Source organism: Enhydra lutris, unplaced genomic scaffold, assembly GCF_002288905.1.
Source record: "Enhydra lutris kenyoni isolate GAN:26980312 unplaced genomic scaffold, ASM228890v2 scaffoldscaffold47, whole genome shotgun sequence".
Taxonomy (NCBI): domain Eukaryota; kingdom Metazoa; phylum Chordata; class Mammalia; order Carnivora; family Mustelidae; genus Enhydra; species Enhydra lutris.
In genome coordinates, this window is record NW_019154131.1 from 3780987 (window position 1) to 3795047 (window position 14061).

The 14061-nt window shown below is 38.0% G+C and overlaps 1 protein-coding gene across 1 annotated transcript in view; it reads right to left on the reverse strand.

The window, feature by feature from the left end:
• The window catches only part of LOC111156597 (protein tyrosine phosphatase, receptor type D), a 406803-nt gene that overhangs the window by 50817 nt on the left and 341925 nt on the right, over positions 1 to 14061 (reverse strand). The window contains exons 29-30 of the mRNA XM_022517585.1: positions 1763 to 1882; positions 1094 to 1248 (exon numbers count right to left, since the gene is read on the reverse strand). Coding sequence (XP_022373293.1) covers positions 1094 to 1248; positions 1763 to 1882 — 275 coding nt within the window. The remainder of the gene's footprint in view (positions 1 to 1093; positions 1249 to 1762; positions 1883 to 14061) is intronic.

Sequence of the window (14061 nt, forward strand, 5' to 3'; positions counted from 1 at the left end):
TTGGGGGGGTGGGATTATGGACATTGGGGAGGGTATGTGCTATGGTGAGTGCTGTGAAGTGTGTAAACCTGGCGATTCACAGACCTGTACCCCTGGGGATAAAAATATATTATACGTTTATAAAAAATAAAATTTAAAAATAAAATTAAAATAAAAAAGAATATTAGTCAGAAATAAGTAAAAAATAATAATAAATTATACAACACTTCAAAAGAAATACAGGCTCATTAACTCTTAATACATAAAATAAATTCTTCCAAAATATAGGTCTTTATATTATATTAAGTAAATTTTAAAAACTCAAATTAGTATATTTTCTATATGTGACTTGATAATACTTTATAGGAAGGTATCTTTAAGCAGTATGACACCCTCTCTGAGAGATTTTATACTTATAGTATCATTTTGTTCAAAATTTTCTTTCCTATACATAGTAAAAAGGTTTTTATCAGCCCAGGCCACAAGAACTTATCAAATAATTCATCTATCTATCTATCTATCATCTTCTAAAGAATATTCCTCACATAGATGAAACTTGAACCAAATCACAAGACTGATTCTTAATTCTTTTCTGTTTCATATAGTTATTACCATGAGCACATTTAATTTTGTGTTTACATATTTATTTATTTTTGCTCCAAAGAGAAAATAGCAAGGACCATAGTTGCTTATCATGTCCAGAGGGGCATATTCATCCATATCAAATCCTTTCTACCAATGTTAATATAGGCCTTGTTTGATTAAAAAACACCTGTTTTTTTTTTTAAGATTTTATTTATTTATTTGAAAGAGAGAACCAGCATGAGAGGGGAGGTGTCAGAGAGAAGCAGGCTCCCTGACGACCAGGGAGCCCGATGTGGGACTCCATCTGGGGACTCTAGGATCATAACCTAAGATGAAGGCAGTTGCTTAACCAGCTGAGCCACCCAGGTGCCCCCCAAAACACTTGCATTATTTATAAAGCAATCTACTATCCCAGAAATTGGGATAGTAGAAATTGGAAAGAGACTCTCCAGTGAGGAACAATTTAGCTTTCTGTTTCCTCGTGGACCTTCTGACTATGAGAAAAACAAATGCTTTCAGTGGTTCTTACCTGCAGTGCACAACCATGGGTCCTGCATCTGGAGGGTTACAGGTTTTGACTCTCCGTAAGAAAGCTAGGAAAGGCGTAGGGTGCTCTGGAACACCGTGATCAGGCCAGGCAGTGAACTGGAATTGTCTTACTTCTCTCTTCTCGCTTGACCCATTCTGTGAAGTAGGAAGACTGGGTAAAATTTTGTGTTCCTAGCCTCAGGTTGTAACGATGAGTAGCAACATGGAAGAGGTAACATGAAAATGTGCTGTCTTAATTCCTCCTCCTCCTACCCTATGACCTTTGGGAAGATGCACTCTTTGGAGCTATCAATGTCAAGCTCTTTGTAAACAAGTATTTGCTCAGGGAGATGAACATTCTTAGGTGAGAAGCATTACATTTTTCAGGTGTAACTATCAGGAGTACGCCTATTGTATTTTACGGTAAGAACTAGTTCTTCATCTATTCTTCTTTTGCCAAAACTTCCGTCCAGAGCAAGAGTTCCACATTTACTGATAAATCGCTGGAGAAGGAGAAAAATTGCTGAGCAATAATGGAAGAATTATTTCATTCTTCACCGTTGCCAGTGGAATCAAGATTTAAGTAAAGTCTTAAGATATTTGATTTCTCAAAAGATGCTTTCTTTAAAAAATAAAAAGGGTAAAGGGAGGGAAAAAAATAAAGACAAACCTTGTAAAGTGCAAAAGTCCGCACACAGTACGTGGCCAACTCCACCGTATCTAGAAGCGTCACTTGGACCAGCCCATGGGTTTCTGTGCCTCTACTGGGCCAATACTGGTCACACTTCACCTAGAAGAAACAAGTGACACATTCAGGGCAGATGCTCATAAATTTCTCTATTAGCTTCACTTGGGGTTACTATTGAAGGAAAACAGCTTTTTTGCATTTCATTTTATGTTGATCTTTTTCTGGCATGCATTCTTGTTATCCCAATATATGTAAATTACTGCTCTGATGCCAATATAAACCACATTTTTCAAACTGGTAGGAATACTAAGCAGTAACAGATTCAATTTTCCTGGAGAAAAATAAATTGCAGATTGTTGCTGAGTAAAATAAGGAAAGAGGTATTTGAAACTTTAGAGCACTTGAAAAGAAAACACAAATTTTTTCTGGGATATATGTTATGAATTGCATCAGGAGGATTACACTCAGCCATTTAAACGACGTGGTGAGACAATTAGTGCTCATCATCAAGGTTTAAAAGGCATAAGCTAGTTCATTGTAAACTATCAAATTTCCAAATATACTTGTTTAAAGAAAAGTAGAAATAATTTGTGAATCTATCAAAGTATAATAAACAACATAACATTGTAAAAAATTCAAGATATATGGTATGTGTATCCAAGACAAATTAAATCAGTAATGTGCAAGGGAAAGAGAGCTGTGTGTTCTTGGAGGGAGACAAACCATAAGTGACTCTTAATCTCACAAAACAAACTGAGGGTTAATGGGGGGAGGGGGGTGGGGGGGGTGGGATTATGGACATTGGGGAGGGTATGTGCTATGGTGAGTGCTGTGAAGTGTGTAAACCTGGAGATTCACAGACCTGTACCCCTGGGGATAAAAATATATTATATGTTTATAAAAAATAAAATTAAAAAAAAAAATGATACATCAGCATACTCAAAAAAAAAATCTGGTCTCAGAGAGTCATACACTAATGCGAAGTTTAAGTAATTTAAAATTCATTCATTTCAGATGAATAATCTACAATTTCTATGTGGAGTTGAACAAAAGTACATAAAAAGTATTCAAGCCAATTAGTTTAACATGCAAAAGAAAAATAATTCCAAGTCTGGAATACATTTCAAACTTACTATGTACCATGGATATTAAAAAGCGTAATAAAAAATGACAAACACAACACTGTATTTTCTGGTAAGATCATAGATAATATATTTACCCTTTCTATCTCAGATTAAAAGAAGATAGGAGAAATTCTTAAATGAAATGCATTTCTCTAGATAAAGAAATGTAATACCATTTTATATTAGGAATCACACCTTGTAGTTGAAAGATTTGAAAGTCATAATCTCTGGATTTAAACAAAAGCAATGAGGCATTATTATCATAGACACTAGAATTTTTTGGTCCAGTGAATAGAATTGCTAGATAATTATTTGCTTTTATGTTGAATATAAATATTAGTAGCATTTGTGAATAATATTGTAATTTTCTCTTTCACAGACATAGCATCTGCTCCTCAAAGGACTCAGGCTCTTTCTATCTAGATCGTGGGCCTTCTGAAAAGACAGAGGTTTTATTCTCTATCCAATTTCCTAGACAACAAAAAGGAGAAAACCACTTTAATGCACAGTTATTCAGTAAAGTGGAGATTGAATTTACAAGGTTTGACTCTTATGCCTTTATTTCAAGGTAAGACTACACAAACACATATTTTATAAAAAACAAACAAGAGTGGTTCAAGTAAGATGGACAATTTGTGTCTTAACAGGATTTTTAAAACATATGTTTTCTAGAAGCATAATATATTCTTCTATGTTTATATTCTATGATATGTTCTACTTAAAGAATAGTAACATAAAGGAAAGACAATACTCTAAGGAGAATATTGATGTAGCATGACCCTGACTAAGCACTCTTATGTTTTCTGACCATCCATTAAAACCCAAGTTGTATGTGGCTGGAATTAGCAGAGGATACCACCTGAAAAGAGCCAACACTCCTTAAGTAGCCCTGATTCAGACTGAAAGAAAATCACAAAAATTATGCCAAAGGCTCTGATTTAAACCATAAAAAATAAATGTCAAGTTGATGTCGCGCTGCAAAGGACAAAAGTAACTTTGGAGACCTCTTACTGCAACATTTGAGAGGATGCCAGCAATGTGTTGAGCTAAAAAATGAAGAGAGAAACTCAACTCATTATTTAATAGTTTCAGCTGGATGGCAACCCTTTCAAATCAAAATCAGCAGATCAAATCCCACAGGGACAAATATCTTTATGGAAGACACAAAAACAGGAGGTTAACGCAATGTAATGATCTATAAGGTCAGTATGATGTACTGAACCAAATTCAATGCAATTATATTTCAGAGCTGGGACTTGATTATCATCAGACCTTTTCGTGAGATAAGACAAAGGACATAAAGGAAAGAACCGTAAGCCAGCTTTTATGTGACCTCTGGAAAAGTCGTTTCATTATTTAGTGATTTTCCATCAACAACTCCACTCCATCCCTAAGACATAGCAAAAACTGAAGTTACACTAATTGTTCTCATACTTCAAGTACTTGGACTCTGACTTCTTTAGGAAAAAGGAATATCGGAAAACATTCTTAAAGGAGGGAATGTTGTGAACATTTTTAGCTAAAAGAAGAAGAAAAGGAAGCTTTTGTACTCATTTGAAATAATGTACTCGAATTTTACTCTTTACCAGAAAGAAAAAAAAAAACAACCCACAAAAACAAACAAACAAACAAAAACCCCGCTCTAAAATGTTTCAAACTCAACAACAAAAAACTGGGAGCAATTTTTTTCAAGCAAATATATTTAAACATTGTTGTTTTCTCTCAAGAAATATTTCACAAAGGGAGTTTATGAAAAATAAATATTTTGATGTATGTACACAGGCACACATAAGGTCTCAGCAACAGGGTTAGAAGCATTCCCCAGGCTTCTAGAACAGCTACAGCAATCCATTCTTGCCTTCATTAGTTAGTACCTGGGTACTCTTTTCTTTCCCTCATTCTCTGAGTAGCCCACATGCTTTCATCTGCTTTCTAAGGGCTACATTTAAAGAGCTAGGATTTACTGACATTCTTTTAAGCCCTTCATTTTTAGCCATACACTAAACAAATAATTTCTGATTTCAACATTAGAAAGCAATTGGGAACTGTAGTGAGTGAGGAGGCAAAACAAGGGCACAGGAGAAGAGTTAGACATGTTTTTACTTGTACGATAGCCCCTCCCTCCACCTTTTCTTCTTTTCCCCTGGGAGAAGATCTCAGAAGGTATTCCTAAAGAGAGTTACCAGTTTTAGGCTTTATGCACAGAGCCCAGGATAGAAGGCTCCCCTCTGAGCATCTAAGAACGAGAAGGCAGCAGCTCCTGAATGCAAATACCAATGCTTGCCTTTTCCTACCTGATTCTGAAGTGACTGACATCTTCAGGACTGATGCACAAAAGGCTGGATAGTCCAACTGGATAGCTGGTAAACTGCTTCTCTATTTTTAGAACCAAAGTCCAGCAGCCTTATCTGTTAAATGGGTACAATATCTCCAGAATGACAGGGCTAACATAAGGCTCAAAAACCATGCACTGAATCTCTAAACCCAATAAGCATTCAATAGGCAACAGTTATTATTAATTCTCAGTTAGACTATGTTCCCAATTTTTTATGATAGTTGTTATAAAAAAGTAATCATTCTAAATGTGAACAAAAGAAACATGTTATTAATCCCCGTGGATATGTATTTTGGAGTGGCTAGGTGGAAGGCAAGATCTTAGCAACTATGGGGACACCACAGTGAAATGAGATGCAGTCCTGCCCCCAACCCATCAGCTTTACTAACTAAATATAGAGGAATGCTTACACCTGCTGGTTCTTCAGATGCATAGTTGTGAGATTTCCAAATAACTCCCTTCCTTTAACCTGGATTTTAATCAGATGTGAGAAGAGAATGTTTTAGTGTCTGAGGGGAAAAAGGAGAGAGGCAGAACATGCCACCCAGGCTGTGGTTTAGAAACCTTACCCAGTAACTCAATCTGAGGCTGAGGCCTAACCTAAATAAGACAGGTCAGATTTCTGGCCAAATTTGGGGGAGATACTTATTTTTATTATTACAAAGTGATTACCCTTATGTGGTAGCTTCATTTCTTCATAATTATGGAAAGAACAAGCTGACCATCGTTATGTACGCTATGGAATTAATTTATACTTCCTTTTTCATGGTAGCCTATTAAAAGCAAGTTGATGGAATGATAAAGCTTGCCATTGGAAATACCATATAGGATTTACCCAGTAGGTCTGCTGACTGTGCTTGGGGGAAATGCTTACTTTCTAGTTCCATTTTTCACTTCCATACGGCTTATCTTGGAAGTGCATGGCACATCACAGACATTCAACAACTGGAAGCCAACTTTATAATCAACTATATTGTGATCTGTGTTGGCTTATTTTTAAATTGCCCCAAACTTTCTGAAAGCAAAACCTTTTCATTCCAATTTAAAAAAGACTCATTGAGCATGGCAGCACAGTGAAGCATCAGATAAACCAATATCTTTAAAGGATCCAGCACCCCTAACACAAAATCCACTTGTTATATGGTACTTGGAAAAGCTTGCCTAGGGCCAGATTATTTAGCCAAAGAAGGACTTAGAATAAACAATAAATGATAGATCGGAAAGCACAGCAGTTGCTCAAAATAACTGGAAATTAGTATCTACTATGTTTGGCCAGAGGAGCCTTTTATAAGGAGCAAATAGAAAGTATTCTAACATTAGATAATACAAGTCAAAGTTAGTCTTGGGAATATGGAAATGTTAATATACACTCATGAATACACAGTTAATAAGGGAGAATATAATAAAAGGAAGTTTCATGTAATTATTAGGATATATTTTAGTGGATGGATAAATTATATGCTGAACTGTTTGTTTCTATAGGTTATAATATCTCTCTTGGCAGTTTTAAAGACCAGCTTCAATACTTGATTATTCAAAATTAAGTATGGAGATCATCTCAATGATTCTATTGTCTTTCAGCGATAATGTTACTCTTTTCACTCAACTAACATTTGGCCATATCTATTTCCGAATGGCAAAAGGGTAGTCTGGTTTATATATTCCCCTCTTCATTTTCTCTTTGTTGACACTACAAGGTGGAGATCAAGTACAATGGAATACCTGAAATGAGAGTAATATTAAACATTTTACTACAAATGCAGTAATAGCTTTTCATAAATAAAACCAGAAAGTTCAAAAATACTAGTCTCTAAATAAACAAAATTATTCATTATAAAACAGCTTATCTGTTTGAACACTTCAAAAAATTGCTATTTCCTTATTTCCTTTTGTTTGATGTGTGCTACAGACTAAATATTTGTGTCCCGCCTGTGTCCCAAATTTGTAGGCTGAAATTCAATCCCCAGGGTGATGGTATGAGGAGCTGGGGCCTTTGGAAAGAGATTAGGTCTAGGTTGGAGTCCTCATGAATAGGCTTCAAGCCTTCCAACAGAGACTCTAGAGACCTCCCTCCCGCCTACCACTATGTGGGGATACAAAAGGAAGACAGTTTTCTATGAACCAGGAAGTGGAGCCTCACCAGACACCTAATCTTCCAGCTTCTTGATCTTACACTTCCCAGTTTCCAGAATGTGAGAAGCAGATTTCTGTTGTTTATCAGCTACCCAACCTATGGCTATAGACTAGGACAATGTACCTACCAGAAGTTCATATAGAGACATGCACTAAACTTTTCTAATGACTTCCCCCATTAAATAATCAGTCATTATATCTCAAGTTTCTGGCCTGTCTTTGTAATCGGAGAAAACCTCTATGCAGTACCCCTTTCTCCTGGCAAAGCAGCACTTAAATGTTAGCTTTTCCCACACAGCGGTGGCCCTTGGAGTTCGCACCTCAGCCCCTATGACACCTGGCAGCGGCTGGGTGCTCTACACAGCCCCGTGGTTACCTCGGTGTCTGCCTGGATCCGCTCAGTGACTGCCTGCCGCACCCCTGCATCACCCTTATTGAGCAGTAAGTTAGATGACTTAAAGTTTCAATGAAAAGACAATTTCTGTATACCTGTAGTATCAATCCTTTTTAGCACTTTAACAACCAGTACAATTAGACTGGTGCATACCAGCTGAACCTCAACTTTGCCTGAATACAGAGATTGACCCACACTTCTTAAAATTTTAGAAGTGACCTCACCAGCCTGGGAGTGCTATAAACATGAATGTGGACAATGAGAGGGGCTTTGCACAAAGTCTCCAAGAGTAAGATTGCACCTCTTCCTCCCAGTCCAGCACTTTCCTAGGCTATAGTGCCTCTAATTCACTTTTGCAGGAATGTTTGTTTTGGGCCAGAATCTGTAGGCTGCCATTCTAAATCGAGGGGATGGGGGCAGGGAGGAAGAAGGGAGAAAAATCTGAGAAGCTAACAAACTGAGAAATTGATGGGATTCTTTTTCTTTTATCTGACATTGTGTCTGTTGAGAAGAGAAAACCAAGATTGTGGAACTGGCTAGATAAGGACCCAAACATCCTTCAGGTTGCCAATAGGAGCATCATTCTTTTTGTTGCCAGTGTCCTATTTACATTAAGTATCCACCACTTTTCAAAAACAAGCCCATACATCAAGCAGGCTCCAAAGGCAGTGTTTGTGCTGCCATTTCTATAGTTGCTTAAGGAAAGAGCAGTTTCTGCTGCCCTAGATAGGTAGTGCTTTAGGCTGCAGTTTGAGAAATTAAATGTTCAAGGCCTTGGGCGCTTCCAGTTCTATTTGAAAAAGGACACAGACCTGGCATTTGGAAAGCATTTGCTCTCCATTAAACTTACCGAACCTTGACAAACCAGAGGCCAAGAATTAGTCTGCTGTTGGCCAAGGCTGGGCCTTCCAAAACGGATAACGACAATGAAAACAATAACACTGCCATTTATAATCTTCAACAGGATTTGGCCAACTTCTAACCCAAAAGGACCTCATAATCTGAAAAGAATCTCAAGATGTGTTTTACAGGAAAACAAGAAAACATTTTATCAGAATCTCCTTTGTCTAGAATTGTCCTCTTGGCCATGGAACCAAATGGGAACATGTTTCACCTTCCCCCTATATTGGGGGAAATATACAAACGTGAGGTTCAAGGACAGAGGAGGACATCAGAGGTGGAGGGAGTGATCATTTAGTCAGAAGTGCTCCATCCATCAAATGTCAAGGCTTTGTATTCTAATTCCCTAAATTATTAATACAATGTTGTTAACGCCATCCCAGTCCCTTAGGCCTTGATAGAGTCAAATGTCCATTCATTAGCACAAACAACAAAATTCAGTGGAGCAAGGAATTTCCCCTGCTATGACCTGAGATAAACTAAAATTGTGATGCCTAAAACATTTGACCTGCTCTAGCAATGGATACCATCAACTGGGTTGCATAATTTTTTATCTGGGAACAGAAAATGGGATTTAGATAATCTGGAAAGTGTAGAATTCCTCACTTCTAACCCTATTCTTACACCACTAATCAAGGTGGCCCACACTGAATGGCAGTTCAAATAATGTCCCCTTTGTTAAGGGTCAAAATTTCACTCCTTATCCTCAATATCTATAGCACTAATCATAGCACGATATCACAATAATAGCACTTGAAGTGATTCAAATCCCACTATAAAGCTTGCAAGACAACAGAAGCAAAAGTGACCATCAACCGTGGGCAGTCTGTAAGGGTAAGCTGGTGAGGACAAGAGAAAGTCAGATATCCCTTAACCTTGGGTAAGCTGTTTCAGCTTATCAAGGCTGCTGAAGAATTTGCTAAGCAAGAGGCTTACACATTCCCTGCATCTTGTATTCTTTAGGATGGGAAACAAAGTAGAAGAGGAATAGCCAAAAGCAAACAGATGAAGGGGGGCGGGGGAGAAGAAAAGGACAATCGCCCACTAAGTAATAGAGGTTCCTGGGCCAGGAGTCACCTTGGCAAATCCTATCTTGGAGCCTCCAATTGTTCAAGCAAGGCTGCCAACCATGTGTCCTAGTTGCCCACAAATAACACCCTTGGAGTGGAATTACTCTCCTACCAGAGCTTCATTTTTTCCAAACTTTTCTTCCCTCCATGTGGTTGCCCAAACCGATTCATGTGCTTACTGGCATGTTATGAAACATGGAAACAATTAGAGACCACATTCTAGGGCACGAGAGAATGACTCGCTACAGAATCAATGAACTATGCAGAACTTGAGAGGATTTGGCAAAAAAGATGGAAATTGTAGAATAAGACCTACTAACAGTATCTCATGTCACACACCACGTTCTACAAGGCTTTAAACTGATCTGTGTGTTTTCAGGCAACGATTGTACTTTACTTTCAAAATCTGCAGTTTATAGCCTTATATTTTGTTTCTTTATATTTCCAAATGACACTCAGAGAATATTCAATGTACACATTCTCTCTTCAGGGTTTGAGAGCTGAAAGCACACTATCCAAACAGTCTTCTAAGTTAAGTTTGGAATTCTTGCAAGGCCACATTTGGGGGGGATTATTTGAAAATTAAAGAACTTAAGTTTCCAAAAGACCAATTTGAGTCTTAAGTCATCACTCTTGGAAGGGCTTCTTTAGCCAATGAAATGTTAAGAAAGGTCAGTTTTTAACAAAAGGCTAGTGAAACTTCTAATACATGCTAATGAACCCAAGAGCCTTTTGTGCCGAGTTCTCTGTTCTAACTTGGCAAAGGTTTAAGCACTGCTACTTTGTCATCCAAAGGCCTGAGTAAGAGGCAAAGCACAATGCTAGAAAACACAGGACACGGGTAGTAAGGAGGCAATTCCCTAGCACTGTCAAGTAAATAAGAGGATGGGGAAGGGTAATGCAAAACCGAATCAAAAGGAAACATTGTGTCAAGAATATATTATCTTTAGTGACAATTACTACTACATGTAATTCATGTGATATTACTATTTTTATATTGCATTGTTTGAAGATTATGGTTGCAGTGGAAGCCACAGCCAGAAGTCCTGTGGTCCATGTGCTGACTGATTAATGATTCCCTGCATCAGTGTCTCGATTCTGCAGATTCTGTCCTGGGGAAGGCAAGGGCAAAAGAAGCCCATGTTCTGAGCTCTGTTTGATCACAGTACATGGGTGTTACACTGGAAACGGTGAGCAGAATTCACCATGAGCAGTGACTGTGAGGCTGGTCAGGATTCACCAGCATCCACAGAGAATAAACACATTGCATTTGGGAATAAAACCTGAACTATTTGAGAGCAGCTTTAGGGGAAGCTGATGTTGTTCTGGTACATCCTCCTAGTTCTCTGTCTCAACAAAACACTAACAGCTGAGATTCACTGAGGTGACTTGTCATATTCCTTACCTTGGTTAATGCCACAATAATTCTTCTATGTAATTTAAAAAGAGCAAATGAGACTTTCGGGGATCCCGGTAATGTGTTTATTGTCACACAGCTAGTAAGCACTATGGCTGGGATCTAAACCCAAACATTTGGCTTCAAGGCACCCCTCCTTAGGACTGTGTCATATAATTCCCTTCTCTCTGATGGTGGTATCCCTAGACAGTCTTGTGAAATATAATTTATCTTCTCTTTCCTTTCCTCTTCTTCTCTCTTCCCCATCCCAAATCACCAGTCAACATGTACTCCTGCATAAAAGTATTCTACAGTACACAGAAGTGTTCACACACATATGCACATATACTTTTTTTTTTCCCATATACCAAGGTGTGGGGTGAATATTATTTCAAGAACCTGAGTGAGCCTTCTTCCAAATGATGAAATTTCAGGCTTCAGCCCTTGGAGAGGTGATTTGTTTCAACTGCCTAGACCATCTCCCTTTTTGAGGGAGACTACAAGCAGTGCCTAAATAAAGCCAGACTAATTCAAACATCTGCTTTGAAGTTGGCTACTCAAAAGTGAAAATTCATAGAGTTCCCAGATCAGCCTGCATAACCCACAGAGTTCCTATAGTATAAAGCTATATATTTCTGTAACAATTAACCACTATTTTGAGAAACTCAATCCAAGTTCTTAGTTGCGAATCCAGGAATGCTTTCCCCTTTCTTCTGAGACTGTAGGAGAAATAGCAACTGGATGGGGAAAAAGTGAGGTGGGAGGATATGAGGGAGAAGATGCAAAAGCAGATGAGGTAGTTTGGGGGACCAGAACTTTGCTAGATTTCTCAGTTGCATTTGGTCATTTATTCTCAAGCATTCTAGACTGGTGAACAAGGGGCTTTGGGTCAGGGCTCATTTGTATGGTCAGATTGAGGATGTTGAGACTCCTCCGTGTTGGCTTATGCAGGTCATCACAAGTTTGGGTACAGAGTGAACCACCACAGAATAAAAATCACAAGACAGCATTTTAATTGGGCTCCTTAGGCCATTTAACAAAGGAGAAAGCTAACTTGCAGGAGCAAAGAGTAATTAATGAAGGGAGCAAACAGAAGTTCATTTAGTAACTTCAAAATAAGTTCCTCTGTCTGAGGTGGGGCGGGGAAAAGGTAGCCTGCAACATAAAGATAAACTGTAGGTATTTAAGTCACAATGCCTTCCGCCAAGAACTGCTCATTACCATCAGATGTTGTGGTGGCAGTGGGGCCAGTTAGAACTAACTTTATTATTAGAAGCAATTAGGGAGAAAAGGGGCAGAATTTCATTTGGTTATTTCAAAACAAGTTTCTGTGCATGGTTTAATGAAGGCCTGCAGTGTCAAGATAAAATGTGTGTTTTACTGAAAACAGCTTTTGCAAATGACTGCTTGTTACCAGCGGTATCTCCAGGCAGAGCAGGCTGGGTAGGTTGGATTTACATGCGTGCTGTAATATAATAGTTCAGCTGTCTCAGCTTCACCCAAGTGTTAACAGGCAATATGGCCTGATGGTTAGGCACATGTGTTCTGGAGCCAGACTGTTGGTCTTCAAATCCTCACTCTGACCTTGATAGCTGAATGACGTTAAGTGACCTTCTGGGATGTTCTAGGCTTAGTTGGCTCATAGGTAAACTGGAGATCTTAGTAGTGTGTATCTCACAGGACTGTTGTGAAGTATCAATGTGTCTAATATGTGTTAGATGTTGCATCATGAAGAGCTATATTCACGAAACAGTTGGGTAGGGATTGTTTTTATAGGACTTGCTATATAGGGGTTACCCTGAGTAAAGATCAATATTGGATCCATTTGCATCTTTTTAATGCGGTTTTCATGTAAAAAATGACAATGACATTTGTCTTCACAGTTTTCACCTAAACTCCTTTCAGACAATATTTCAGTATTTCTATACAAGTCACATGTTATAAAGAGATTTGATTGCTTTTTGGGTTTGGTAAACCAGTGGTGTACCACATACATTACTTCCACTTTTAGGACTTTTTATTTTTTCCTGAGCTTGAGTTCTCTCCTTAGGAATCACCTGCATAGCCTTCAATCTTCCCTCATCTGCAAGCCTGGACTAAAAGAAACTGCTATGTATCCAGCTTAGGAGACCATTTAAAAAACTCAACTGTCACACAACAAATGGGGAGTTGGGCTTTGGCTTCCTTCTAAATATCTTTTTGAGGCTACTGCGACCACAGTAAAAGAAATCGCTCACCAGTGGTTTCAAAACTCTGCCCCAACTGCCCTACTCTTCAGTGAGAGTATGTGCTGCCTTCAGTGATTTTTCAGAGACTCCTTCATTAAATTCTCAAAGTTAAAGACTGATTTTCATCAGATGGCTACAATATTTGCATATTCACTTGGGAATATGGCACACTGCTTACCCATTATGTTTTAGTTCTGCAAATCAATAACATTTAACTAATGTGCCATGCACATACTATTGGACCCGTATGATGAATAAAACCCCCTTCTTAGACCTTAACGAGCAATGACTATTATTAAAATCTATTCATTTTGGAGAAGGCTAAAGTAGCAAAATGCCCTCTACACATTTAAGTGTTTTCTCAGCTGTGTATTAACCCATATCATTTTTCTGGCTGCCCTAACTTAATTTATGCTAATTTGAATAATTTATATAAGAACCTCTTTCATAGAATTTTAGACTTTACCCTACAGATTATGAAAAAGAAAAAGTTAAAAATACTGACAAGTATATATTGTTGGGATTCTCCCCCAAAGTCTGTGTGTTCTTGTTCAGTGTGAGTTTTCAAAAGAGGTTCAGGTGAATATTTATTTTCTCTAACCAAACTGTCTACTTTTTTGAGTACTTTTTTTTTTTTTTTTGGCAATCACATTGTAATGAGAGAATTTCTTCTTAAAAGACTCAGTGTTAAAGAATAGTTT